At 55.7% G+C, this 27,990-nt stretch overlaps 1 protein-coding gene across 1 annotated transcript; it reads right to left on the reverse strand.

Annotated features, from left to right (window-relative positions):
• EHD3 (EH domain containing 3) lies at positions 1–27,990 on the reverse strand. The gene is made up of 6 exons (XM_011234499.3): positions 27,273–27,990; positions 18,022–18,198; positions 14,786–14,883; positions 6,890–7,302; positions 6,072–6,236; positions 1–2,160 (listed from the first exon to the last, which is right to left on the reverse strand). The coding sequence occupies exons 1-6, from the start codon at positions 27,497–27,499 to the stop codon at positions 1,633–1,635; spliced, it is 1,608 nt and encodes a 535-aa protein (XP_011232801.1). The 5' UTR covers positions 27,500–27,990; the 3' UTR covers positions 1–1,632.

The raw sequence follows: 27,990 nt of genomic DNA on the forward strand, positions 1-27,990 counted from the left end.
TACCAAAGGATAAATGTGCTGTATTAACATGAATCCTAATGACAAATGCACTGCAGTAGTAAGCACATCAGAGATACATAGAATATTCTCAATATAGTCTGAACATAGATATAAAATAAGTTATACTGGTTTCTGTCTTCCATCACAGTAGGAGTATAGCATACAAAGTGACTGGTTCAGTGGCCACAAAGCAAGCCGAGGGCAGGGAGAGCGTGAAGGAGGGCGTAGGGCACTGACAATGGTAGGGAGGTGCCAAGGCCGCCGCAGAGTTGCCAGGGCTCCTGCAGGGAACCAGACCTCAGACCCCTCACGTTCGCCTTCTGAGAGTGAGCACGAGGTCCCCCTCGAGGAGGGTCGGTGGCTGTGTTTGAACCGGATGATTCAGGCACCAACAGCAGCCAGCAGGCCAGCCCACTCTCCGGCTGGTGCTGTCGGACTTGGGTGATTTTAGGAACATGGGCTGCGTAGCCAGACGGCACGGTTTGCTTCTGTGATGGGACAGATGGCCAGACTGACGGCCACCCAATGCCAGCTGGCCCTTCTGCCTCAGTAGCCTGCCCTGGGCGGCCGAGGTGTGCCCTGCACGCTCGGCTCGTTCTCCGGGGTTTGGCGGCGGCCAGCGATGCTGGGATCCTGCACGGGAAGGGTCTGAGGCCCTGGCTCTGAATCCTCTCTCTACCACGTGTGGTCTCTGTGACTTTGGGAAGGTCACCTGAACTCCTCTGAGTCTCAAGCTCCTTATCTGCAAAGTGGGGGGACTGAAGCTTACCTCCCGGGGCGGGGGGACAAACAGGATCGTTATGTGCAGGGCCCCCCACAGCTCCCAGTGGGGCTGGATTGATGGCAGAAGGGTCCGAGCATCCAAACATCAGGGCCGGGTGGAAGAAACACGAACCTCACAGACTCTGTGGAACAAAGCCACTTTGGCTCTGAGTTGAGGATTTCAGGCAATTTCTTTGCCTTCTTTCCTGCCAGTTTGTTCTCTTTTCTCTCCGGGTCTGGGATTCTTTGCAGGGAAGCAGGGGTAGGGTTCAAGGACTGGTCCACACAGGCAGACAGTCTGAGCCTGGGGGAGGGGGGCACAGGGCTCAGGGCTATGTCTCTTCAGGTTCAGGACCGGGCCGAGGACGTTTCCTTCTAAACCCCCTAACCCCCGCCCCCTCTGGCAGCCCCTTCCCGCACTTCTCTCGGCCCTGGAGTCTTGCTTCCCACTGGGAAGCCACTGACGGGGAGGAAGCACCGAAAACAGTACAGTGCCTATTAAGCGAGAAGCCTTTTCCATCTGCTCCGAGCCTGGGAGTCTGGAGGTGGGTGGGCCACCCGCGGGGGAGTGGACTGCCTCTGAGGGAGAAGGCAGGTCTCTGGGTGGTGGGAGAGGGGAGGGAAAGAGGCATGGAGACCTGGGCTTGACCCTGGGGTCCCGGGAGCGCTCCTGTGCTTCTATCGATGCCGAGAACCTGGCGATGTGTCCAAAGACCAGTCCAGAAGCCTGGGGGTCCCTGCCCCTCTCAGCTGCAGTGCAGTTCTCAAGATCTGCGTGTGCGAGTGTGTGTGCGTGTGTGTGTATGGTGTGTGTGTGTCCTCCTCTCCCATCCCCTCAAACCCCTGCCTGCTCTGAACCTCCTCTGCCCCTCACTCAGCCACTTTCCTCTTGGACGGGGGCAGCAGGTGGGCGGGCAGCTCGTTGGGCAGCTCGTGCCCCTCCAGCTTGACCTTGATGAGGTGGTTGGCCAGCGCGAACTCCTCGTCATCCAGCATGCCGTCCTTGTCAACGTCAGCCAACTTCCAGATCTTGCCCAGCACGCTGTTGGGCAGCTTGGAACGCACCATCTCCTTCTTGGCGTTGGCCCCTGTGATCCTGCCGTCCACCGGCGACAGGGTGTAGAAGATCTCGTCGTACAGGGGCTTGTCCCTGGCTACCACCCACTCGGCGTCATCGATGCCCTCCCCGGCCCCCTCCCCGTAGCCGTGCCCGAAGGGGCCGTGTAGGGTGCCCTCGAACGCTCCGCCCTTCACCATCTGCACGGGCCGCTGCGTCTCCTCCTGCCGCACGAGCACCATGAGCTGGGCGATGTCGTGGGCCAGCATGTCATCTACCACTTCCAGCAGCTTGCTTTTCAGGGGCTGGAATTTGCTAAAGTCCTGGGCCTGCAGCTGGTCCTGGGGACAGGGAGAGAAAAGAAAGTGAGAGTGGAAGACCCCGGAAGGAGATCTTTCCCCTTGCTGGGGATGCTGCCTTCTGCAAATGCTGGAATATTCCCAGCCCTGGAGGCTAAAAAGCCGATCACAAAATAAGAAAGATGTGAGAGAGGAGGAGGAAAAAAAGGGCACTGGCTCTGGGTGGAATTTTTCCGGAGAGAACAGGTGCAGGGTCCGGGGGAGAAAAGGAAATTGAACAAATACTGGTTTGCTCCATTTATCTGGATTCCCTTTACAGCTCTGGAAAACAATCCAATTTCTCTTTTGCTAGTTTTGGCTACCGAAGGGTGGTTCCTGAATGCCTTGTCCTCTGAGAACGGGCTTGTGCGTCTCTCTGCTTTATTCAGGGTTATTTCCTGAGGGCACTGCAGCTGTTCGCTTCACTGGGTGATCTCACTCGCTCCCCCAGGGCCTTTTTGAGGGAGAACATCACATTCTATCCCCATTTAGGGAAGGAAACACTGAGGCAGAGGCAACAAAACACAAATCATCATAGAAGCCATGGCTCATCTCCGAACCAGTGACTCTTAGGATGCTAATCGGAATCACCTGGAGAGAGTTTTCAACTATTGGCTTCTCCCCTGTGGGTTTGGACACAGGAGACGCAGGGAGGCAGGCAGATCCAGAAAAGCTCCCCTCCCTGCCTTCCCCTGACACCCACACCCCACGGCACAAGAAATACGTCCCCCTTCGCACATCTCTGCAATTTTGAGAGGTCCCAGGTCTAGAACACCCGGCTCCTCCTTGGCCTTTTCAGTGACAAGGTGAGAGCTTTCTGCTCCTGCCCTGGCTCTGGCCAGAGCAATCTCAGGACACGGTGCAGAGACCAGTGCACAGGGGAAGCCTCAGGGACAAGCACATCGAGTTCACTGCAGAAAAATTCAGAAAACACCCACAGCTACATTTCAAGAGTGAGTGTTAGCTTGTGCATTTCTCACCTCCCTTCCAAGGCAGGGCCGCACCTGGGAGGCAAAAGGGGGCTGGAGGGGTGGGGTGTGCAGGGCAAGAGCAGATAAGCCCTTCCTCCTGCCCTAGGGGCATAACCTCCCAAGGTCCCTGGCATCTTTCCCAGCCCATCCACAGCCAGGTGTGTTTAGTGGGCTTCCAAACAGGCATCCTAATGTCTTGCAAGGGGCATGGTGGATATCCCCATCACCCCACACATAGGCCCCGCCAGGACCGCTGTTTACTTGATTGATTCAGCGTCCCTAACAATGGAGCCTAAGGTGAGCAAACAGATGAGAAGGTGAAATCATTTATAATGTGAAAGGATTCCTCACATTAGAAATGGGGTGGTATGGGCCCTTTCAAATGTTATCTTCCAAAATGTTTGCTTGCAGATTGTGACACTCTTAACAGAAGGAGAGGCTAAAAGTTGTAAATATTCTAAGCCACGGCTGAGTGGCAAACCTGAATTATGTTAAAGTGATTCTGAAATCAGTAACTAGCTCCTGGTAGGTAGTTATGGGAATGAATGGATACATGAACAAAAGCATACTTTGCATGTCTATTTTTTTTTCTCTTTCTCTTAGCACATGGGAAACTAAAATGCCTATTTGCACCTATACAGACATTCTGAACCTCCAGTCTTAAACTGAGAAACAAATTCCCAAGGCCAAGATCAAAATCGGCAACAGGAGCACAAACAATATTACTACTACATCTGTTGCTGTTCTTAAAAAATTCCCTACTTCTTAGAAACCTTGAAAGACCTCGATGTGAGACAGGAATCCATCAAAATTCTAGAGAACATAGGCAGCAACCTCTACGACATCGGCCAAAGCAACCTTTTCCATGACACATCTCCAAAGGCAAGAGAAACAAAAGATAAAATGAGCTTATGGGACTTCATCAAGATAAAAAGCTTCTGCACAGCCAAGGAAACAGTCAAAAAAACTAAGAGGCAGCCCACGGAATGGGAGAATATATTTGCAAAGGACACTACAGATAAAGGACTGGTATCCAAGATCTACAAAGAACTTCTCAAACTCAATACACGAGAAACAAATAAACAAATCATAAAATGGGCAGAAGATATGAACAGACACTTTTCCAATGAAGACATACAAATGGCTAACAGACACATGAAAAAATGTTCAAAATCATTAGCCATCAGGGAAATTCAAATCAAAACCACACTGAGATACCACCTTACGCCAGTTAGAATGGCAAAGATAGACAAGGCAAGAAACAACAATTGTTGGAGAGGATGTGGAGAAAGGGGATCCCTCCTACATTGTTGGTGGGAATGCAAGTTGGTACAGCCACTCTGGAAAACAGTGTGGAGGTCCCTTAAAAAGTTAAAAATTGAACTACCCTATGACCCAGCCATTGCACTACTGGGTGTTTACCCCAAAGATACAGACGTAGTAAAGAGAAGGGCCATATGCACCCCAATGTTCATAGCTGCATTGTCCACAATAGCCAAATCATGGAAGGAGCCGAGATGCCCTTCAACAGATGACTGGATTAAGAAGTTGTGGTCCATATATACAATGGAATATTACTCAGCTATCAGAAAGAACGAGTTCTCAACATGTACTGCAACATGGACAGCACTGGAGAAGATAATGCTAAGTGAAATAAGTCAAGCAGAGAAAGACAACTATCATATGATTTCTCTCATCTATGGAACANATGATCGGTAGGGGAAGAAAGGGATAAAGAAAGGGGGGGTAATCAGAAGGGGGAATGAAACATGAGAGACTATGGACTATGAGAAACAAACTGGGGGCCTCAGAGGGGAGGGGGTTGGGGGAATGGGATAGACTGGTGATGGGTAGTAAGGAGGGCAAGTATTGCATGGTGCACTGGGTGTTATACACAACTAATGAATCGTCGAGTTTTACATCGGAAGCAGGGGATGTACTGTATGGTGACTAACATAATATAATAAAAAATCATTTAAAAAAAATTAAAAAAAAATAATCATAGAACCATAAGATGTTGCAACAATTGTGCTTACAGGTAGGTCCCTTGTGTTCATCACCCAGCTTCCCCCCCGTGGTGATGTCTTACCGAATGGGACACTGCATTTTAAGAGCATAGTCTGTCCCAGGCTCTGTGCTAAGCACCTTGCAAATACGATCTCACTGATGCTCGTAACATCTAGAAAGGTGGATGTTTCTGGAGCTTCAGACTCCAGAAGAAGAGAGAGAGGCTCAGAGAGGATCCAGTTAGTATGGTGTGGTGGTTTCTTGCTTGGACTGTGGGGACAGCTCCTGGCTCTTTCACTAGCAGCCTGTGTGAACACTACTCTCAGAAAACTGCCAGCAATTAATTACAAAGGTTAATTACCTTTGTAAACCTCGGTTTGCTCATCTGTAAAAGGAGGATGAAAAGGTCTCCCTCAGAGGACTGCTCTGGGGAATAATGTGAGAAACCAGGTGTTATGGTCCCTGGCCCAAGACAGAGGCCCTTGGTGTACCCCGGAGATGGCAAGTTCCCATGCAGACTTTTGCTTCTCCATGGCTTGTGTCCCAAATTGCTCCCAAGTGGGAGCTCTAGGGTAAACATAACCACTTGAGAGTCTGGAGACCCCGTGTCAGGTGATGTCCCATTTCACATGGCATGGTGGGGACTCCAAGCCTGTGGTGGTCGTGTCAGGCGGAGGTCCTACACTGGAGGTATCAGGCCCCAAACATTATGGATCACCCTGTCTCACTGGGAGCGCTGGGGCTCCGTGTTCTCCCCACACCCAGATATGACACCTGCTGGGCCACTGGCAGTCCAGTAGGAAGGGCAGACCTGGGGCCATCTCCTCGCCTTTGGACTCTGGGTCAGCTTCCATCCGGGGCATCCAGGGCTGGCCCTCTCCTCGGCCAGCTCGTATGACATTGTCCCTTGTCCTGGAGCCCCGGAGCCCCGGTTACCTGCATCCTCTTCAGGTTGGGAAAGTCCCCAGGCGAGATCTGGTGCTCCCGCTCGATGCGGCCATAAATCTCAGCCAGGTTGCTCACCAGCTCCTTCTTCTTATTCTCCTTTCCAAACACCGACGGCATCTCCTTCTTCAGGGAGCTGATGATGTACGCGTGAACCTGAGACGTGGGGGCAGAGAGAAACCTTTGGACCCATTCCTTCCCTCCAGGGGTGGCTCTCACCCATCTCTTCCCATGAATCCCTCCTCCTGCTTCTGCTTCTTCTGCGATCATTCCTATCTCCCCCCTCACCCTCGCTGGTCACTTCCAGGGCGGAGCTGTTTTCCTAGATCATAAGGGAAGGGTGAGATTATGGGGAGAGTAAGGTCAAGGCAGTAAGAGGGACGGTAATACTGCTGCTGGGGTTGGTGACGAGGAAGATGACCACGATAGCTAACATTTCCGGAGCACTCTAAGGGTGCCAGGCACTGTGATGGGGGTGCTCCGTTCCTTATTTTGCTATATCCTCCCATCCTTTCATTGTAGAGCCGTGGAGACAGGCATAAAGAGACCTCGCCAGAGTTGGGATCACAGCTCGAGAACTGTGGAGGTGGGCTCCAGTCTGGCCACCTGACGCCAGGGCCTGTGACCATAACCATCCCGCTATCCTGCCTCCCACTGCCCGAACGGGCACAGCTGGTGCCCATGAAGCGGGGGCTCTAGGATGGTGTCAGGCGGGCAGGCGAGAGCTCAGGGCTGTGGGTGGCGGCCCCCCGCTCTCGCAGCTGACCCTCCCGCCCCCAGCCTGCATGTCTCTGGGGGGACAGCCTCACCTTGGCCAGCCTGGCTCTCTTGATGAGGTCATTGAGCTTGCGCAGCGCGGCATTTCGGGGAAGACTCTGAATATCTCTGAACAGGTCCTGCTCCTCGGCCTCGAAGAGCTTCCGGTTGTCGGGGATGAGAAGGGGGTGGGACCAGAAGGAGCCAATGTAGACCCGGATCACCTCCGGGGTGTTCACGATCTTTCCCAGGGACCACATGAGGGCCCCATACACCCGCATCAGCTGCTGCGTCTCGATCTGGTCCGCCTTGTTCAGCACCACCCGCATCTTGTCCTCGTGGTTCTTGAGGGCCTTGATGACCTCGGAGAACTCATCAGAGATGTCCAGCTTGTGGGCGTCAAAGAGCAGGATGATACGGTCCACCCGCTCGGCGAACCACTCCAGGACGGCCGCGAAGTCGTACCCTGTGGCAGAGGGACGGGACGGTCAGGAGGGGGACCTCGGGCACAGGCAGCCAGGCACCGTACATAGAACACGGTCTTGGGAGTCAGATCTGGGTTCCAATCCCAGCGTCTCTACTGCTCACTATTTGACCTTGAACGTGTCACTCAGTGCCTCTGAGTCAGTGTTCCCTCACCCATAAATGGGCATACTAATAGCGCCTAATTCATGGAATGCTAAGGACCAGACACACTCGGGGCCTAGCACATAGTTGCTATTAACATCATTATTCCCATGTAGCCTTTTTATTCAGGCGGAGGAGCGCTCCCCATTCAGGGACCGGGCTCAGGAAAGTGCTTTGGGGCCAGGCTCCGCCCAGCAATGAGGTAGGGGCTCGGTCAGGGTCACCGAGAGACTCTGGCACCGTGACTCTGCCAAGACCACCCTGCTTGTAGGGGGCAGCCGCTGGGGCACGGTAGCCTGCTCTCCAGCCCCAAGTTCAGTGCCTGCTCTGGCTGGCAAGACATTGACGTCACGGCCTCATGTCACCCCCGCAGCACCTGTGAGATAGGCAGAGTGAGGAGTCCCACTCCCACTTTTCGGAGGAAACAGTTTCAGAGATGAGGTGACGGTCAAATAGCCACTGAGGGGCGGGACCAGGAGTGGATTGGACGGGGCCACCTGGGCCCTGGGCTCCCTGCAGGCCGGAGGGCAGCAGTCTTGCACCTGCCACCTCCCTGCCTCCCCGCCTCCCCACCTCCCCGCCTGCCCTCGGCCCAGGCCCAGCCAGCAGCTCCCACAGAGTCCAGGAGGCCTGTGGCTTCCTGCTTCAGATGACCTGCAGCCTCCACCCCCTACCCTGCTCCCCTCTCCCTCTCCCACCCTGGGGCTGGTACCTGTTCCCCTCTGTCCCTCCCTCCCAGGCCTGGCTATTTTAATGTTCCCTTCAGTACAGCCAGGTGGAGGGCTGCTCTCACCTCCCAAAGCAGACCCTCAGAACTGTGGGGAGGAAGGGGGCCAGAGGGCTCAGAAAACAAGGACAACCCAATCCCCTTGCCCCAAGCCCCACCCTAGCAAGCGGGTCACAGCGTCGCTCCTCTGGAGTCCAGACCCAGCAAGCCTGCCCTCCTTGGTAGCTGGGGAGGGCAGCAGGGCTCATTCTCAACTCTGGCCTGACAGGACTGTGGCTGTGGCGTGCGGGCTGCTCGCAGGGCGGCCCCGAGAGCTGCTGGTCCTGCCAGCAAACCGCAGAGCAGCCACTCCTAACCGGCTGTGCGGCTAGAGCCCGGCGCTTTAGTGACAGGGGCGGAGGCTCCGGGAGCGCACAGGGCCATGTGGCGGGAGCGGGCAGAACGGGGTCAGAGCTCCTGTCTCCCCATCCTGAGTCAGGCCTCTTACCAGCCCTCCACGGGCCAGAGAAGCTGCGGAGCAAAGAGGCTCCCCCACCAGCCCAACTCTCTCCAATGCCTGATGGCACCAGCCACGCAAAAAGGGGCTCAGCTGCAAAGGCCTGAGGGGGAGTAGGGGCAAGGCTGACCCGCCCCCAGTTCGGGGTGGGGTGGGGCAAGAGCAGCACCAGGTCAGTGCTGCCAGAAGAGGACGGCCCCCTGCCCGTTCCTGTCCCCGTGGCTGGGTGAGGTGCCCCTCGGTGTTCTCACGATGTGCTCCAAAGGGGTCACCTGAGGAGCACTGATGGGGTAAGCCCACTCTGGCTTCTGGGGAGCCATTGACTTGCTGTGTGTTCTTGGGCAAATAGCCTTCGGTCTCTGTTCCCTGGTCTCTTGCCTGTCAAAGCAGGGGGTTGGATTGGAAGATCTCTGAGCTTCCCTTCTCCCTGCTTCTAAGACTAGAGGTGTGAGGGTGGAGAGCACAGCAGGATGGATGTTGGGGACACACAAGGAAGCCATTGCAGGACAGGGAGATAGGAGGCTGGGGGCCTCTGTCTTCAACCCCGTGGGGTGCCTGTGTGAAGTCTCCTCCTGCCTGAGGACAGCCAGACAACTTCTGGGAACCTTTTCTGGGATTTTATAAGCACAGAGACCTCCTATCCATCTTTCTGGGGTTGTGAATCCTGCATGCTCTGACCGGTGCTGTCAAACTGCAAAGTCAGTAACGCCAGGTGCCTTCTCCCCAGGTTTGGCTGTGAGGACCCTGAAGATCAAGCAGTGAGGGTGTGGGCTTCCTCTGGAGCTCAGCCTCCCACACCCAGCTGTTGAGAACCTAGCAGCCTCCAGGATGGGTCACTGTCTCCGGGACTGGGCTTATGCACATCCAGAAATGGGAGCATCTGAAAGGCACGCACTGGAGAAGGGCATGGGACTAGGTGTCTCGTTTACTGTCTGTGTGGCCTTAGCAAATCTGAACCTCAGTTTTCTCAGCTGTAAAATGGGGAAAATAACACCTGACCAATGAGGGGTCAGTGGCAGAGCCCTGGCAACAGGATCTAAGAGCAGAGGGAGGGCCTGGTCTGGAGGCTCTGCCCTAACCTCCAGGGTGACAGGCCCCCTGTCCCCAGGTGGTCTCGGGAATGGCACTGAGACCCCCCAGTAAGAGCCCCTGAGCACCTGCAGCTGTGCAAGGGCTCAAGACATGCGAACTAGCGGCTCGAGGGACACTTAAGTCCCAAGGGCCTGAGCGGTGAAGCTAGCCTTCTCGGAACCCCTGGGCTTATATGTAGCCAGTCTCCTGACTCCCAGAGATCTGACCTGCAGGCATCAGGCCCAGAGACCAGGCAGCCTGCAGGATCTGAGGCTCTCCCCACTAACCCCCAGGCTGGAAAGAAAGCATTTCTAAGTAATGCCAGGCAGGAGGAAATCAATGAGCCGAACACAATAAGCAAGTCAACAGCTTAATCACCCACCAGCTTCCTGCAGTCTGCAGTGTAATACAAGGGAGCTGACGGCGCATTTCTCTGTATTTGCAGCCACACCATCCATGCGGCCTCCTAAGTGTCCACATACCAGGAGGTACACAGGGCACACACATCTTACAGGGCAGCGAGGGGCTGGCCAAGCTCACACGGGCAGAACTGGAACGCAAACCCTTGCCTCCTGTCCACGCTCCCTTCTTAGGCAGAGCCATGTGTGAGGCTGGAGCTCAGAGGAGTGGGCATCTGAAAGGTCCTGTCTTGCCCCAAAAGATCTCTTTTGAGATTTAAAGACATCTTAGCAAAAGAGAAATAAGAGTGCATCAATCTTCAAAATGTGGGACGAGTTCGGATGACAAGGGGGAACAATGTCACACTGCATGCCTCCTAGAGGTAACCTTGAAAGTGGCCGGACAGACACATCGCAGGCCTCTGAGGACCCCAAGGCTGCCAGCAAGCCCTTGTGAGGGGTGTCAGGACTCCGCTGCCCCGCCCTGGCGCGGGATGCCCATACAGCCACATGTGGAGGGCATAGAGTCTGGGGCCCAGACGTCCCTAAGTGCGGGCCCCACTCCAGGGAGAGTCCAGGGACGGGCCAGGGACATGAGGCTGCAAGGACCAGCCCAGACCCTCCGAGGTCCCCCCAGGGGACTGCAGATGAGAGTCTGCTGCCTTCCCACTCCCTGCACTCTTCCTGGGCAGGAGATGATAATGTGCTCAGAAGCCGCCACACTGGGAATCAGGAGACCCGAGTTCCCATTCCAGCTTTACGGCCTGGGCATGGTTTTTACCTGCTCTGGCCCCTCTGAGCTCACCTGTACAGGAAGGGGTTCCCTTGGACGGATGGGAGGACCATGCCCAAGGGGTTGCTTTTTAGGGTGGGGCCTGTGGGGATTTCCAGCCGAGAAGGAGCCAGGAAATGTGGTTCCCAGGTGTGAGGACGCTCAGGCTTCCGGAGCCCTCCCACTGCTGCTGCATCCTTGCTTCTTCCCAGTAATGAGCCTGGGGCTGGGCACATCCTGTCACTTCCTGGAACTGGCTCCCTGCCTGCTGCCCATCCCAGTGCATCTTCATCCAGAGACACATGCGGGCCTGGGACCTCCTGGACTCAGGTTCCCGGACGTCCCCTGCTTCCTCTCTCCCCCTAAGACACCCTCCCCCAGGCCTGGGCAGAGAGGCCCCACCCTGAGCAAGGACCACTCTTTTGCCAGCTCTAGCCCAGAGCTGGAGGGCTCCTTTCCATGAAGCCTGAGGCCTGAGGAGCCCTCGGGAGCAGCTCACTTTCCAGCATGTGGCACCCTGGGGCCACCAGCCAGAGGTGGCTCTGTGCCGATTTGAGAATGCTGCCCCTTTTTGCTGGGGAGATGGCACTGTGCCCAGTGTGAAGCCCAGTGGGTGGAGCACGGGCTGGATTTCAGGCTCTACACGCCTCTCGCCTCTCGGCCCGGTGCTCTTGCACAGAGCACAGTCGCCGGACTCTCCACGGGGCCCTGCCCTGTCCTGAGCTGGCTGGAGGAAAGGAAGAAGCGCCCGATCTGTGGTGCAGCCAAACCCAGAGCTCTGAGGGCCCCAGGGCAGAAGCCGTATAGCTTGTGTACAGAGAGTGTGTGGTTCCGTGCATTTGCTTGTGTGTGTGTGGGGCGGGAGTGTGGAGGGAGGGGTGGGTGTGTGTAGATGAGAAGGTATACATGTGTGTAGGCAGAAACTGGAACTACCAGGTCCTATGGCTGATTGTGAGCAAGAATGGGAGTGGCTCTGCACACTGGAAACTTCCCTAATACCTCAGGGTGTCTGGTGCCCTCCCATTCCCAGTCTCCTTGGAGTGCAGCGGGCGGCACTATCCCAGGCTGGCGATATGGTGCCAGAGCCCAGCTCCAGCTCTGGTTTTTATCACAGGCTGCTTTTGCCAGCAACTGCATTTATAGTATGAACTCGGGAAGGCAGAGAACAAACTGGCTTATGTAACCATTCATGGGGCCATCACTTCTGGAAGTCAGTGAGGGGTAGGAAGGAATAGGAAGGACAGGCGAGAAAACCAAGCACCTAATTTTCCAAGGGCAGCCCCTGAGGTCCAAAGATGAAAGCAGGAGAGAAGATACAAGAATATGAAAAGAATGGAATGGGACAGGAGCTGAGGAGGGAGGGCAGCAGTCCCTGCAAACAGGGCTGCCACATACAGCTGCACAGGCTGTGCACTGTACACCCGCAAGGGAGGCCATTCACATAGATCAGCCTGGCGTTGTTTAACAGGCAGCCCTGGCTGGCAGATAATGGGGAAAGAAGGCAGCTCACTGTGATCCAGGCTCAGAGCTGTTTGTGTATCCATTACCATCTGTCGACCTCATAAGGTCATGTGATGGGTATCATTATCCCTTGTTACACAAGACACAGGCTCCAGGAGATGTGACCTGTTGGGACCTATCCTAGTTCGAAAACGCAGGGCTCTGAACTTACAGTCCAGTGCCCTCGGAAACCCTAGAGGCCGGGGTCCTCTCTGGACCCACCTGTCAGGCTGCACGGCCTTGCAGGATTGCACCCCCCCCAGCCCCCAGGTGGTTCAGATGGAGAAGTTGTGGCTCTCCTGAGCCTTCCTTGAGACCCAGGCTGCCAGTGGGAAGCAGTAAAGCTCCTTTAGATCTAAATGCAGGGGGAGCCCAGATGAAACTGGGGCGATGGTGGGGAGGGGCTGGTAAGGAGGGAGGGAGTATTTAGGGGAACACATAGAAGCCAGAGACAGAGTTGCCCAAGCGTCCCCTCCACAGGCTCGCCCAAGTACCGAGCTGCTCACTAAGGCCCAGGGGAGAGGGCAGGCGAGCCTCTCTTCCCAGGGCCGTGGTTCTGTGTCTCCACACCAGGTCCTCCTCAGCCCCTGCACCACCGAACAGCCCAGAGGTAGGCAGCCCGAGCCCAGGCATCCCAGACTCTCTCCATCGATGTCCTGCCGATTACACGGTGTGTTAACACAGGCCCCTCCTGACTGGCTGCCTTCTTTCCCCCCTGTCCCAGGTGTCACCTCCTCAGTGAAATGAGACGGAGGGAGAGGCCGGGCTTTCCCACCGGGCCTCAGCCCACCCCTCCTCCCTCCTGCTGTGAACGAGGCCCTGAGGCACAGGCTCTGTCTTTCCTGCAGCACAGACCAGGGTCCTGAGGCCCTGGAGTGTGCTGCGGACCTGAGGGCCTCTCCCGCCATCTTCCCCGTCTACCCACCGCTGGGGCTGGCTGCACCCACCCACACGGCCATGGCAGATCCCCACGGGCCGAGCTGGGTGCTGCCACTCCAGAGAGCTGCTCTCCTCAGAGAGGAAGCTGGGGCAGCTGGCCGGAGTGCTCACGGTGGCCCAGTTCTGATGCGATGGGCCTGTACCCAGGCCAGCATAGGGGGCACTTGGGCCTCCTTGGGACAGCCATGGGGGCCCTGGCCTGTTGCCCGTGAGGCAGTGGGCTCTCCTCCCCGGGGCCCAGGAGCCTGGGGTTCAGCAGGGGCCGGCCCATGCGGGCCATGCCCTTGGAGGAAGAGGCTTCTGGGCCCCACCACGGTGGCCCAGACAGATCTTGGCTGGCTGCAGAGTGCAGGGGGCCAACACACATGCGGGAGGGCAGCAGACAGTCTCCTAAGGCCACTGCCCGGAGAACACCTGCCAGTCCCAAGCCTTTCCTTCCCGGAGGCTGCCTTCTGAGTGCAGACTTGGCTCCAGCCCAGCTCCTCGCTCCAGTACTGGGGCGGACGCGGCTTCTTCTGCTTTGCTTGCCAGAGACGCAGAAAGGGCAGGGAGCTCCCCGGGGGCACACAGCAGGCTGTGGCAGGAGAGGCTGGGGTAGGGGGCCAGGAGCGGACTTGAGTTTTGGACAGCATCATCGAGCATTTTAGAGCTAGAAGAGACCGGTGATGACGATGATCTGTTATTCATGTTTACTGAGCACTTGCTATGTGCCAGGCAGAGGCTTCATATCTATATTTTTGTTTTAATCCTCACACAACCCTATGAGGTAGACAGAATCATTTTCCCTGATTTTACGGATGCATCATTGAAGTAAAGATCCCTGCCGAAGCTCACCTAGCTAGGACGTGGCAGAGGCAGGCTTAGCTCGCCGGCAGTCGGGGCCAGCCTTCCGTTTCCTCACTGCCGTGCCCAGGGACCTCCCCGGTGAGCAGTCGCCCCATATCTGTCTGGAGTGAACAGTTTTCTAAGTGCTGTTACGTACCCAGCTCCTTACTCTCATGCCCCAGCGCGTGCTCCCATCCTCACATACCTGGGCTGAAGTTGTCTGCAGGCATTTGCCCTCCCCGCAGACAGCAAGCTCCCCAGGCCGGGGATTATGGGAACTTCAGAAGCAAACCAGGGTCTGGCCCACAGTCGGGCCTCTTGGAGGATGAATAAACCCAATGAGGTAAGGCAGATGTTGACGTCTCCTTTTACAGATGAGAAGACCGAGGCCAGCTGTCGCCTGAGCGACAGTGGGCTCAAACTGTCCTCTGGCCCCCTGCTTGGATCGTCCCACACAGCACACGAGGCAGTCCCAGCTCATCAAGGTACAGCAAGGACCTGGGGGGGGTCTATCTCATAGGCCGGAAGCAAGAGAACATACCAGAAAGAACACAGCACAGAGCCAGAGCCAATCCCAGCCGGTGCCTCGCTTACCTCGGCTGATCCTCTGCTTCTCCCCAGAGAGGATGCCCGGCGTGTCAATGACGCTGATGCTCTCCAGCACTGGGTTGGGCAGCTGGGCACACACGAACCTGCATGGGGCGAGAGCAAGCCCATGCTGTCCTCTCGTTGGCTCTCACGCACCCTCCCAGGTCCCAGGCCTGGGACGGAGGTTCAGAAGCCTGACTGCCTTCCAATGCAGATTCCCAGGCTCCGGGCCAGACTCAGCCCCAGCACTAGGCCCGGGACCTGTAGTTTGAGGAAGCTCCCTGGATGATCCCAAGGCAGCCGTGTCCTCCACTTGTGAACCCCCGCTGTCAGGGACAGCAGACCTCAATCTCTGCCCCCAAGGAGCACAGCCTGGCGGGGAGAGGAGGTGTGCGCACAGGCAACCACACGTGAGCTGAAATGGGACCATGCCCTGAGCGAGGTCAGGTGAAGGGCTCAGGAAATCCAAGGTGGAGAGATGGCTTCCAGGGATGGCTTCCTGGAGGAGGAGGCACGGAAGCTGGCCTTGATGAATGGCTCATGCCACCCAGGAACATTTATTTGGGCTTCCAGATGCCCTGCTATCCAGATAGTGGTCAAGCCTTGCTAAAGGAAATATTTCTAGGGTTACATCCTGAAGTCTCAAAATATAAATTGGTAAACCTAACTTAGGTCCTTCTTACTTCAAGCCTTCTCTCTTAGATGCTGTTTTTGGTGGAAGTCAAAAAGGTGTCTTATTCTCTCAGGTACACTGGGCCTCCACTGCCCAGCGAGGTGGCAGCTGAGATGCCAGGGAGGTGAGGAGGCCAGGGACGCACGGAAGGGGGCATCAGGGAGGGCCGCCCAGAGGAGGCTGGGGAGGGGGGGTAGGGGACCCTCCAGCCTCCTTGCGAGGGCCTTGAGATTCGGATTTTATACTGAGGGCAGCAGAACCCTATTTATGCTGAGAACATTTTAAGCAAAAGAGTGACTCAGTCAGAGAGGATGGCTGGCAGCAAGCCTGGTTCGGCTCGTCAGGTATGTGGGGGGCTTGCCACGTGCCTGGCACTGGACTAGGTAATGGGGTGGGAAAGTCCATGACAAAGTCCCTGTCCGATCTAGGCCCCTGGCTTCCATTATTCCCGAGGCCTAGCCTCATTCTGGTCCTTAGGCTCTATGGCCCATTCAAGCAGTCTAGGAAAACTTCCTCATTTTGCTGAAGCTGGCGTGACTTGGGTTTTGGACACTTGGTGACCAGGCGGTCAGGTGCATGGGCTGGTGTCTGGGGCAGAGGCTATGGTTGAAGCTTCCCCCAGGCTGAGCTCCTGGAGTGACAGGGGCAGGGGGCTGATGGTGGGCCCCACTTAGAGGGACACCAGGTCACAGGAACCAGAGAGAAAGGGGACAGAGCAGGTTGGAGAGGGCCTGCCCAGGGAGGCAGGATGAGGGCCAGGTAGCTGAAAGGGAATGGGGGTCAAGAAGGACTGATGGCAAAGTAGAGGCAGGGTAAGGGAAGGAAGGGAACTGTCCACTGCCCATGATCACTGAGAGGTCACGGTGACCTTCACATGGGCAGCTGTGATGGGGAAACAGGGAGAAGTGCGGAGGTGAAGTCCAGAAACTTGGCTGTGAAGGGAAGTGAGGGGCGGGGCAGGGGCGGGAGCCGCTGTCAGAAAAAGGAGTCCCCGAGGGAGTGGTCCCTGAGAGGCTGGCCCAAAAGCACCTGTGGGGAAGGGAGGGGAAAGAGAGAACGCAGCTCTCTGCAGACGGGGGCAGGTGACCTCAGTGCATGGACAGATGAAAACCCAACTCCAGGGGCTCCACGGATCCTGGCTTCCGTTTTCTCCAGAATAGAGGCAAGGGCATGGGCTGAAGGAGGAGGAGGCAGAGGTGGTTGGAGCGCTTGTAACAGGACCCCTGGGCAGCTCGGAGATGGGAGCCTGATGTCTGGGTGTAGCCTCCCCGGGTGTGGCTGCCGTGGAGCTGGAGGCAGCTGCGAGGGGGCTCCTCCCACCCCCGGATCCCTGTTGTCCCTCCAGCGGACACGCCTGACACCAGTCTAAACACCCGTCCGCGCAGCTCTTGTGCTCCTGGAGGAAAGCACGGGCCTCACGATGCCCTGTGCTCTGCTCCCAGGGCTCCTGTAGCAAGCCATGTTCTTTCCTTCCTCTCTGCTTGTTGGATTTGTCTTTTTTCCCCCCAGTTTTCTCTACCTGAAATGTCCCTTCCCCCGACCTTTCCAGCATCATTTCACTCATCATTGAACACCCATGTCCAACGCCAACTTTTCCACAGAGGCCTCATCAGTCCTCTTGCCAGAGAAGGATATTACCTTACCCTGTTTCACAGATGGGAACAGTGAGGCACAGAGACATTAGATAATCTGCCTAAGATCCATGGTGCTCTTTGGTAGGACCTTGACCCAGGACCACCTGATGTGTCTTTGCCTTTACTCTAAATACCTTCTATTAGAGAGAGTAGTTCCCACCGTTTAGGTGCGGTACGCATGCGAACTCGTGGTGTGGGTCTGTAGCACAAGGGTGATCGGGGTCAGCCTGCATTCTGGTTACGCGGACTAATAACGGGAATGCGGGGTCAGCTTGCCACGCGCTCCCTACAGCTTTCGTCACTCACACTGACCCAATGGCCCTGGTGTCTGCAGGCTTACACTCGTCCCAGGGGAGGAGACGTGACCTGTCCGAGGTCACACAGTGCTCAAACTCAGGGCTCCCGCCCTCAGCCCCGGGTTCCGTCCACCTGGTGAGGACAACGTCCAGGAATAGCGAGGATCCTTCCTCTACCTCCTTCCAGTTGGAGGCAAATCCCCTCTGTAGCACAGCTGACCCGAGAACAATGAGGGGGTTAGAGGTGTCCATCACCCCGTCCCAGCCCGCGCACTGGAAAATTCGTGCATAAATGGACCCACACAGTCCGCACCTGTGTTGTTCAAGCGTCAACTGGATAGACAATAGCTGGGAAAGACACAGTACAGCCCTCTCTGCTTTTATTGGAGGGAGGTGCAGATTAGGGGGATGTGATTTAACTGGTGTCCCCTACCCAGCTCCACGATCAGGAGGAATTAGCCCAGTTCCTACAACCCTGATCAGTGGTAACGGACTGTTACGTTCCCAGCAAGAAAGGGGCAATCGAGAGACTCTGGGTATGGAGAAGGCACTGAGCCTCCCAAGACCCCGTCCCTTCCTTCTCAAACTCCAAGAAGAAGAGAAGAGAACACTCAGGATGAGTGTTTCCGGAGCACGCACCTGTTCAAGAAGGCATTGCCAAAGGCGTTCAGCTTCCTGAAAGGCTTCTTAGGATCCACCACCAGGGCGTTCCCAGGGATGATCCCCTCCACCTGTCCGTGCATCACAGCGATGAAGGAGTCCGTGGTCGGCTCGGGACCAATCCTCATGCCGGGGAAGTCCTGTTCCAGGAGGTACCTGGCGGAAGGGAGCGCAGTCGTCATGCAGGGGTTCTGTTCGCAGAGCAAAGCCGCATGTCTGCCACGGGCAGGCGGTGATGCGAGTCACGGCAGAGGGGCAGGTGGACAGCAATGACATTTCACGGCAGGGACGGATTTCCACGGATGGGGAATCGAAAGAACTTCGTGGAGGAAGTGGGGTATTAGCTGAACTTCAAGTATCTAATCTGTGCTTCTTGGCCTTTATCTTTTTCCCTCCCTGAATCGGTAGTTGGGGGGCAGGGAGAAGCAAGATTTGAGCTCAGCAATAAGCACGGGGTTGAGACTGAATCCTGCACAGAGAACAGCAGACTTTACAACTGAAGGTCGCCTGCTCAAGTATGTGCACAAAGACAAGGTTAGAGTGAGACCGTCCATAGACCCTGCTGGCTTTCTGTAGGTCCGTACTTCTTTATCTGGTTAGTCAGTTATTTAATAGAAAATATAAAAACAGCTCCCACACCATACGGTGTGAAGGGCACACTGAGAAAAGTCTAAGAATATTAGTCCCACCCTCTAGCATCAGGACTAGGCTGTGGCCTGATGTGGCAGGTGCCCCTCTCTGTTCTTCTCCAGGACCAGGCAGGGACAGCCCAAGGCCACTGCTCCTCTCCAGGCCCTGTTAGAAGTCAAGAGCAAACACGGTGAGCCCAAGAATGACGCGAAGGAACGTGAAAGCCTCCTGGACCTCGCCCTGGCGGTACATTCGAGCTACCGTGCAGCTCCAGCAATCCCACCCCGGAGGTCCTGCCCTGCTGGCTGGGGGAGAGGGGGGAGGACTGGCCACTGGTCCTTTCTAGGAACTCCCTCGTTGATTCTAAGGGGCAGCCCAGGTTGACAACCTGCTGTAGACCAGTTTTCCCATTTCACTGATAAATCCAGTGACACTCAGCATTTCCACCGGCCAGACACTACACTACTCCCCAGGAGAACGTTATCTTCTTCGGGCTTCACAGCGGCCCTACAGGCATGTACTGAGGGAACTGAGGCAGAGTAGGGTTATGTGGCTTTCTCCAAGTTAAACAGCTAGGGAACCCAAACCCCTATCTGTCTAACCCCAAATCCTTGGCTCTTCAGCTGTCTTCTGCCCTGACAGCGAGCTGACCAAGGCCCCACAGGTCAGAACAGAGCTGGGACAGGAGGCCATGACTCCAGGGACTGAACTCTCTGCCTGTCTTAAGCCTCCCCAGAACAGGCCTGGAGCACCGGTCCTGCTCTGCCCCACAGGCTGGTAGCTGGGGAGACCCGATGGGGTTTCTTTAGGCTCATCGACATTTTGTTTGTATTTAAGGAAGGGTTCTGAGCCATTTGTTTACTCTGAGGCACAGGGCGGTTGAAATGGGGTTGCTATGGTCTCCCTCCCCAAGGAGCCAGCGGAGGGGCTGCCGCCCAGGAGGTCACCCCCGGCCACACTGGAGGGTTTCCAGTTGCCTCGGGAGGCCCTCATCTTTCTCCAGGACAGCCCAATAATCCAGGTGTGAGGGCAGGATTTTCTCACATCAGAGGACCAGTTTGAAAGCTGCCACTTGGGTTGTGATGAGAATAAATAACAACAGGTGCGCACTTGGACAGCACGTCTGGCTTTCTCAAACACATCTTCAGGGCCTCAGTGCAGAGGCAGGGAATCTCAGCAGCCTGGGGCCAGCGACCTGCTTCTCTAACCATGAGGAATACGCCCTTCAGAAGGTACATACCCTCTGCGAACCTCACCACCATCCTCCATGACCTGGGAGATTATAGTTCTGATTTATTAAGTACCAGTCATGTGCCAGGCGCTGTTCTGGACTTTCCATGGATTATCTCGTTTCCTCTTCATATCTCGGATGTGAGTGCTATGATCCTTCTCATCGAATGGGCCTAATAAGAAAACCCACCTCGTAGGGCGTTCTGAGCATCCCATCCGTTACAGACCTTAAGCCCTTAAGCCAGTACCGGCACCAAGATTACTGTCATTGTAAAAAAGGATATGCGGTCAGTGAACAGCAGAGCTGGGATTTGAACCGTGGCACTCGGACTGGAGAATTCACGCTCCTCACCACTACATTCACTGTCTCCTTTCCTGCCTTAGGTCCTTTGACCAGGAAATGGGAGGGGGCTGAGCCCCACAGGAGACCAGAAGGAGGAGTGGGACAGAAAGGCCACAGAGGAGTATGGTTTGGCAGGAGGCTGGCCGGGGGCCAGGCCTTGGGGGAAAGTTAGGTTTTGGTGCCCACAAACCCAGGAATGGGCTCATCCCCATAAACACCCACTGTTGGGGTTCACAGCTCAGTCTCCGTGAGGGGGATGCGGCCCATAGAAGTGGTTGCTATGGGTGACCAGAGCAGGTCCAGCCCCACTGGCTCGCCAAGGCCCTTCTTGGAACGTGAAGCTGCCTCATGAGATCATGGCTGTGCCAGGGAACCCCATGCATTCTTGCCTGGGGTGGGGGCACCTGTCCCACGTGTGCTTGGATAGAAGCCTTGGCAGGGCCTTCCCGGCAGAGCATGTGGCAAGTGTGAATTCTGAGCCTGGAGCAGGGTGCTGGATATCATCAAAGGCCTCGGGGACTTCTGACATACAGATGTGTGGAAAGAACAGGCCTGAGGCAGCCTCAAGAATGCCCAGCCTGCAGAGGGCCAAACGCAGTGACGGAGTGTCTTCCTGCCACAGGCGCCTCAGATCCCAGCCGCGGGAGAGACGCAGTGTACCGGCCAATGAACAAAGGGTGACGCTTCCCAGCATAACAGGGGCCACTTTCCGGGATGTTCGGAGCCGCAGCCTCAGGTGGCCAAGCAAGGGCCTGGCGGCTGGGCCTGCTGTCCTGCCCTCTCGGCTAAACCCACGTAACCCCCAATTTGCTGACCACACATGGGTCTGGAGAAACACAGAATCCAGCAAAGCCACCAGCGGGTCCGGGGACACAGCCGGGCTGGGCAGAGAACCCAGGACTTGGTAAATTCTCAGGGACATTTGGGTATGGCTTACAGCACTGAGTGCCCCCTTAACAAAGCCACCACTGTGTCCAGAAAGGAAAAAGCTATTGAGGAATCTCATGGCTGCTTCTCTATGGGGAGTGATACAGATCGCCTCTGTTGCCAGGCAAAAACATTCCCACAGCAGTGTAAAAAAAGAAAAGTTAATTCAAGCCTGGGTGGGAAACGGCGGAGATGGGGACACACAAGAATACAGAGGGACGGGCAGGCTGAGCACCCGCTGTGTGGCAGGTGTCGGTCCGGGACCTTTCCCCAAATTCCTCCACTGCATCAGTCCCAGAAGCGCCATGGGACGGCGGCGTTTCTCCATGCCGCCGTTGAGCAAACTGAGAGACAGGTTGCCCAACTCTGGGGCCAGAGAACGATATTTAGAGGGCCTAAGAGTGGAAAAGATTTTGGTACGCCCCCCTGCCCCCTGGCCATCCAATGCAATTTAATAAATACTACACCATAATATAGATGTGAGGAAGTCCCACGCAATTCTGATGTTTCCGTGAGGACAATTTTTCTTCATATCTTTTAAAGCAAATTGTTTTCTAACATTTTCTTCATTTTTTTGTGTGTCCTGCTTGGCTGGCAATCTAGGCATGTGGCCTACTTTACTGGTGACCTAAGCACCCAGGGTAAAGGCGTGGAGCCAAGAACGTTAACCCGGTCTGCCTCCGAAGAACCCATGTCCGCCACGGCAGGGCTGGACCTCAGGCCGGGCTTGTGGGTTCGTACTCTAGACCCTAAAGGCACGGCTCACTCTCTGCTCTTATAGGTATTTGCGTTTCCAAGCCTTGGGTTCTTAGTTTTGAAACAGGGTCAAAACAATAATACTGGGCTGTCTGGGTGGCTCAGTCAGTTGAGCGTTCGACTCTTGATTTCGGCTCAGGTCGTGATCTCAGGGTCTTGGGATGGACCCGGCGTTGAGCTCCCTGCTCAGTGGGGAGTCTGCTTGAGATTCCCTCCCCCTCTCCCTCTGCCCCTTCCCCTGTGTGCGCGTGCTCTCTCTCTCTCTCTCTCAAATAATATCTTAAAAAACAAAATAATACTTGCTCTGTTGAGTAATACTTATCTCAGGAGGTTTTAGGGACCCTGAAAGCACCCCATAATCACAAAGTGAGATAGGAGATGGGAGACCCTCGATGGCCACACTGAGGGTTGAATCAGCTCTGTGCACCACGGAGCAGCCACCACTGTCCCTGGCACCCAGCAGCCTCTGCCACGGGACAAAGTGACCCCAGCGCGGAGAAGACCGGCGGCGAGGCTGTCAAGCCACCCACTAGCCTCCCTTTCCTGCACTCACCCTGCCCAGTCCACGACCGACCCAGCACCGCGCACAGTCCCCTTCGCACTCCTCTTCCAGCCCTTGGAAGTAGAGGCAAGATCCTCCTCACCTCCCTCACCTCCCTCTTTTCCCTCCCCCAACTGTGGGCGGAGCTGGACAAGGGCTTCCCCCACTCGCCTGAGGGCCAGCCTCTAAGCCTCTGCTTAGAGAATCAGCTAGAAAGACAAGAGTGAATGATAAAGCCCCAAGGCCAGTGCCTGCAGTATAACTGGGGCTACACTGGTTCTTTCCCTTCCTAATCCGGAGACACACCCTACAAAGTGGTTGTTGCTCGTCTCCTGTCAGTGATGGGGAGGCTGGGGTTTGGACAGGTTAGGCCTTCCTGACAAGGTCTCTTGGCCATAGCATAGAGCCTAGATTCTGCTAAGCCAGCCTGTGTTCTTTCCATGGCCTTACTCCACTGTCAATGGGAATGGGATGCAGGCCCTTCTCCAGGGGTTCCCTCCTGCCAGTAAATGCTTCCCCTGAGGACCTCCGGACACCTGACATTCAAGGCAGATCTGAGGCCACACCTGAGGCAGGTGGACTCATTCCTCTGGCCTAGGGCTGTCTGCTCCCTTGAGTAACACTCAGGCCTTGTAAGAGGTGGGCAGAGTCCCACCCACTCCCACTTAGGGACCAGCAGACCACAGCCCTGACGGGAGAAGGGTGTCCACTGACCACAGCAGGAGGACAGGAGTGAGGTGTTGCAGGGACTGTGGCTGGCAGGACAGACCCTGCAGAGGGCAGTGGGTGTTCCTGGAAAGGTGGCCCCTTTCCCTAGTCCTTTGGCTTTCTGGACGATCATCTTTCACATGGTAGAGATACTGTAAAGCCAGGGACCAGGCCTCGGCGGTGGGGACGCTGGGGCTGTGAGGAGAGACCGCACAACCCAGCCAAATGCTGAGTCACCTTTGTGGGAGGATGCAAAGAGCTCCCTGAAGAAGTGGGGGCGGTCCACAGGGCCCGCTGAGGAGCCCCCCACCTCAGCCCTGCAGCCCCACCACGCGTTCATACTTTAGCATCTGAGTCCCATTGTAGAAGGGCCTCAGGTCCTCACGACCAGCCCAGATCTCTCTGTGGAGGCCCCGGCAGCTTCGCTGTGGCTGCCTCAGGCCCCACACTCCGTCGCCTGGTCCTCTACTGGAGCTCTGCGGTGGCCTAGCCAGCCCTCCCTCCCAGCCCACCAGAGCGCTCGGGCCGCCTCAGCCCCCGGGGAAGCCCACGATGCACCTCGGTGACCAGGGAGCCAAGCGTGCAAGGGAGCAGGGGACTGGAGGCAGCAGGGGGTGGAGGCTGCGGGCCAGTGAGAGGAAGAGTGAAGGGAGGCACACAGCAGAAGCTGGAGGAAGGCTGCAGGGCCAGAGGGACACAGAGCTACTGTATCCAAAGAGGCAGCCTGTGTGGAGGGAGCAGCCCCCAGGCCAATTTATTGTTTATTTTATTACTCTGGGTTGCCGGGCCTTAGGCCAGGGAAGTTATTTCAGGCAGCGATCATAGCACATTAATTAGTTATTAGAAGAATGTCCTTTTCTGCATGCTCTTCCTGAGACGAGACTCGGACGCCGTGGCAAGCACACATAACTGAAAGTGGATGGGCGCTCAGGAGGCAAAGGGCCAAGGGCCAGGAAAGGAAGAGGCAAGTCTTTGTTTCCGAGGGAAACATCCCGCACAGGTTTGGGTCAGGGACGGAGTTGGGAATCACTGCGCTCGAGGCAAGCAGCCGGGGTGGCGAGGGCTGGGCTACCCCAAGGGGGGCCTGCTTCGCTCTGGGGAAGGGTTGTTCTATCAACTTACCCTCTTGCACAGCAACTCAGAAATAGGATTCTTGACACCAAAATTAAAAAGTAGAAAAAATTTAAAAACACAACAAAACGGTACAACGTTTGGCCTAGTGATTTCACTTCTGAGAATCTTTGAGAAGACAGTCCAACATGTGGAAAAATATTATGCAGAGAGGTATTCAGAGGGACTCTACAATGGCAAAAATTAGAGACGGCCTAGAGCATTTGAAAGAGGTGGACTGGTTAATGAATAATTGCATACACATAGGGTAAAATATCACGCAGCTCTTAAAAATAATGCTGACAAAGATTTTTAAAGTTACATAAAAAAATGTTCCTTCTCTAAGGGAAATAAATTAGCATACAGAATTACATTATGGCATGATCTCAATTGTGTTATAAAACAGCTAAAAATAATGAAAAGATAAGTATATATAAATTATATATAAAACATATAAATCTCTCTCTCTTTATATGTATATGTATATATGATATTTAAAATGGCTTCCCCCGAGTCGTGGGCTTATGGGTGATTTTATTTTCTTCTTCCTCAAATTCATTCTTGTCTACATTTTCCAGTGAGGGGAAAAATAGCTGTTTAGTGGGTTTAATGAAAAGGAGGAAAAGACGTAATTTGGTTTTGGAGGGCTTTCCCGTGCTCCGACCCCTCCTATCCTGCTGGTAGACTTTCCCTGAGACGGATGGCTTTGGATGCAGGAGCTAAATTCAGTTACTACATGAGTGGGGAGGGAGAACTCTTGTACTCGGAGAATAAGAAAGCGAGGGATCTGCCTCTCCCGGCCTGGCCTTCCTGTCTCCTGCAGATAAGCAATAATCTATGGCAACTCGACTGTGCCACTCTCTTAGACCCAGTTACCCGCCAGCATGACTCAGGCAGAGCCAGGAGAGCTTCTCAGGCAAGAGGTACTTCAATCTGTCTGCCGCTCCAGGATCCCGCCCCCAGGAGACACTCGCCTCCCCATCTTCCCTCCCATTCTGTAAACATCTCCTGGGAGCCTCCAGTAGCCTGGACCCCAGGCGAGGCCCCCAGGGAGCTAAGGCACAGTTGTTAAGTTCTGGTGCTACCCGAAGGAGAAGCTCTACGTAATGTGCTAGGAGTTACAAACTGGGTGTGTCCAGAGGGCTAGGGAGGCCCGTGTAAGGGCAAGAGCCATCTGTGAATGGCCTGCACTTCCCGTGGGGCACAAACCAGGCCAGGTGGAGGACAGGGATTACAAAGGAGACCTTGTACAGAACCCAGGGAGCAATGGGTGCTTAATGAACTAAGGGAAATGGATTCGATCAGGGGTTCTTGCTCTGAGATTCTATGTGAATTTGTGCATTTTTGTGTATATGGATGCACATTTTTCTAAAGATAGGGCCACAGCGTTTGTCAGATTTTCAAAGGATATATTATTAAACTTTTAAAAAGTTAAGAAAGCAATGGATTAGATCCATTGCTAAGAGCCCTTGTCATTCTATCAACATAAGGTATCCAAAGCCAGTAGCTCCCCACTCCCCACCCCAGGTACCTAACTTCTTTAGAAATCACTCAGCCCCTCAAAGCTGCTGAGCCCACGGCTGTCCACCCCACAAAGGCAAAGCCCATCTGGTGTTCCGTTTAGACAGCATGGTGCAGCCCTGTTCCCAGAAGGCTTGGGTACAAGCTTAGTGTTAGAGAAAATTAGTATCTAGAAAATTAGTGACCAGACTGTTAACTTTTCTGCTCTCCTTGCGGAACAAGCACAGTGCTTTGCATGTGGCAGGTGCCCAGCTCGTCAATATTTGACTGGAATGGAAACGAGATTTGATTTGAATGGAAACAAGAGCACCCTGCTTTGAGACCTTCTGCAGGAGATGAGCACCACTGATTTTGGGGGCCACTGCCCCCGTTGCCACACTACAGAAGTCTGACTGAACAGAGGGCCACAAAGCACCTGCAGCGGCTTGGCAATGGCTGTAAATGAGGCCAGAGGAAACCGCCTGGCCTTGAGGGTCGTGTGGACCGAGGACTGGAGAGAGGCCTGACCCAGAAAGACAGGAAAGATGGTCATCACACTGGCGGACAATGTACAGACCTCTCTGGACAAGCTGACTCCCTGAGGATCCCTCCGGCCCTAGGATTCTGTAATTCAAGGGAATAGATGACTCACCCTCAGAGCAAGACGGGCATTTAGCCAAGGATCTCCGCCCATGCATCTCAGTATCCCAGGTGGGCCTCCTACTCAGTTACGGGGCTTGGGGCAGTCACTGAACCCCTCTACACCTCAGTCATCTCACCTGCCAGGTCAAGGGGCTGGATGAGACAATCTGCCCATGTCCCCTCCACCTCTAAAAGACTAGTTAATGTTATTACGGTGCCATTAAGATCAAACAAGGGAAAAGAAAAAAAGCACTCTGCTTCTGACACTGCTTCTGTCCAGTCTCCAAGAGATCTATGTAGGAGCTCTGCTCAGAGAAGGAAACTGATAAAAAGAAGGACACCTGCCACCACCCCAGCAGGGGCTACAGAGTCCCCAGCCCGCCTGGTCAGCTGCAATTGCCAAGCCCCCACGTGAATGGCTGAGCCCTTTAAAAGGCAAGGAAGGTGGTCCTGGCCATGAAGGGCTTGCCCCTAAAAAATGAGAATGTGAGGCATCCCCAACCAGCATAAGGTGCTCTTGTGACCAGGAGCTTTCTCACTGTGCTTCCTGGGCCTCAGTTTCATCATCCATAAAATGGGTAGAATACGGATGGCTCTGAACTTTCACACTTCAAACCGACCGCTGGAGCCAAGAGCCAGCATTGAGGCACTAGGTAGGAAGGGGTGGGGGACCAGCAGTGAAATGGTGGGGCAAGCTTTGGACACACAAACACCAGAATGTCTTCAGCACCCTCCACGGAAGGCTTCCCGTTTGTCCCCAGGCGGGAGGGGCCACCGGGAGTGAACGGAGGCCCTACGCCCTGGGCGGCGGGGTGGGCTGCCAGAGCCCCGGGGCCGGCTCACCTGATGAAGGTGGTCTTCCCAGTGGAGTACTGGCCCACCAGCAGGACCATGGGCTTGTTGTCGAAATCGGCATCCTCCAGGGCGGGCGAGTGAAACTCGTGGAAGCGGTAATGCTCTTCCAGGGGCAGCAGCTTGGTCTTGTAGAGTTTCTTGAGCCCCTCGCTCACCGTCTGGAAGACCTCGGGGTCCTTCCGCCGGCGGTCGTCGGAACCCAGCCAGCTGAACATCGCGGCCGCCGCTCGCCCCCCGCGNCCGCCTCCCGAGCGCCGGGCTCGGCCGCACCATGGCCGGGCGCGCGGCGCCGGGGTCCCTGGGGCGGCGGGAACGCGCCCTGCCCGAGCTCCTGGGGCCCAGCCAAGCGCGCGCCGCAAGCAGCGACCAAGGCGGGGTGGGGAGCAGAAATAATCTACGCCGGGCAGAAGGGCTGCGATCTCGGAAATTAAAGTCAGACCTGCAATGAAACCGCCAGATGCCGGGGTGCGATGCCGGGTCCCCGACCTGTCCCCCGACCTCTCCTGCCCTGGCCCGGGTGCCGCGAGGGGATGCTGCGGCTCGACTCCTGCGCGGCCGGCCGGCTCTGGAGAGGAGGCGGCGTCGCCCTGCCCCCGGACAGCTCAGCATCCGCAGCCGCAGCCCGCAGCCCCAAGCGCCGGTTTAAATGCCAGCCGTGCAGGAAGCGGGCTCGCGGAGGAAGTCCCCGAGTACTGGCAAGGCCAGC

Source organism: Ailuropoda melanoleuca, chromosome 4 (genome assembly GCF_002007445.2).
Source record: "Ailuropoda melanoleuca isolate Jingjing chromosome 4, ASM200744v2, whole genome shotgun sequence".
NCBI lineage: Eukaryota > Metazoa > Chordata > Mammalia > Carnivora > Ursidae > Ailuropoda > Ailuropoda melanoleuca.

Bases quoted from the DNA above. Each gene is read 5' to 3' on its own strand.
- EHD3 (XM_011234499.3), bottom strand. From the start codon at position 27,499: ATGTTCAGCTGGCTGGGTTCCGACGACCGCCGGCGGAAGGACCCCGAG. The intron at 7,303-14,785 runs GTAAGCGAGGCA...CCTCTGCCACAG, and splicing joins GAAGCAGAGGATCAGCCGAG to GGTACGACTTCGCGGCCGTC. The intron at 2,161-6,071 runs GTAACCGGGGCT...CCCTGTCCCCAG, and splicing joins CCAACCTGAAGAGGATGCAG to GACCAGCTGCAGGCCCAGGA.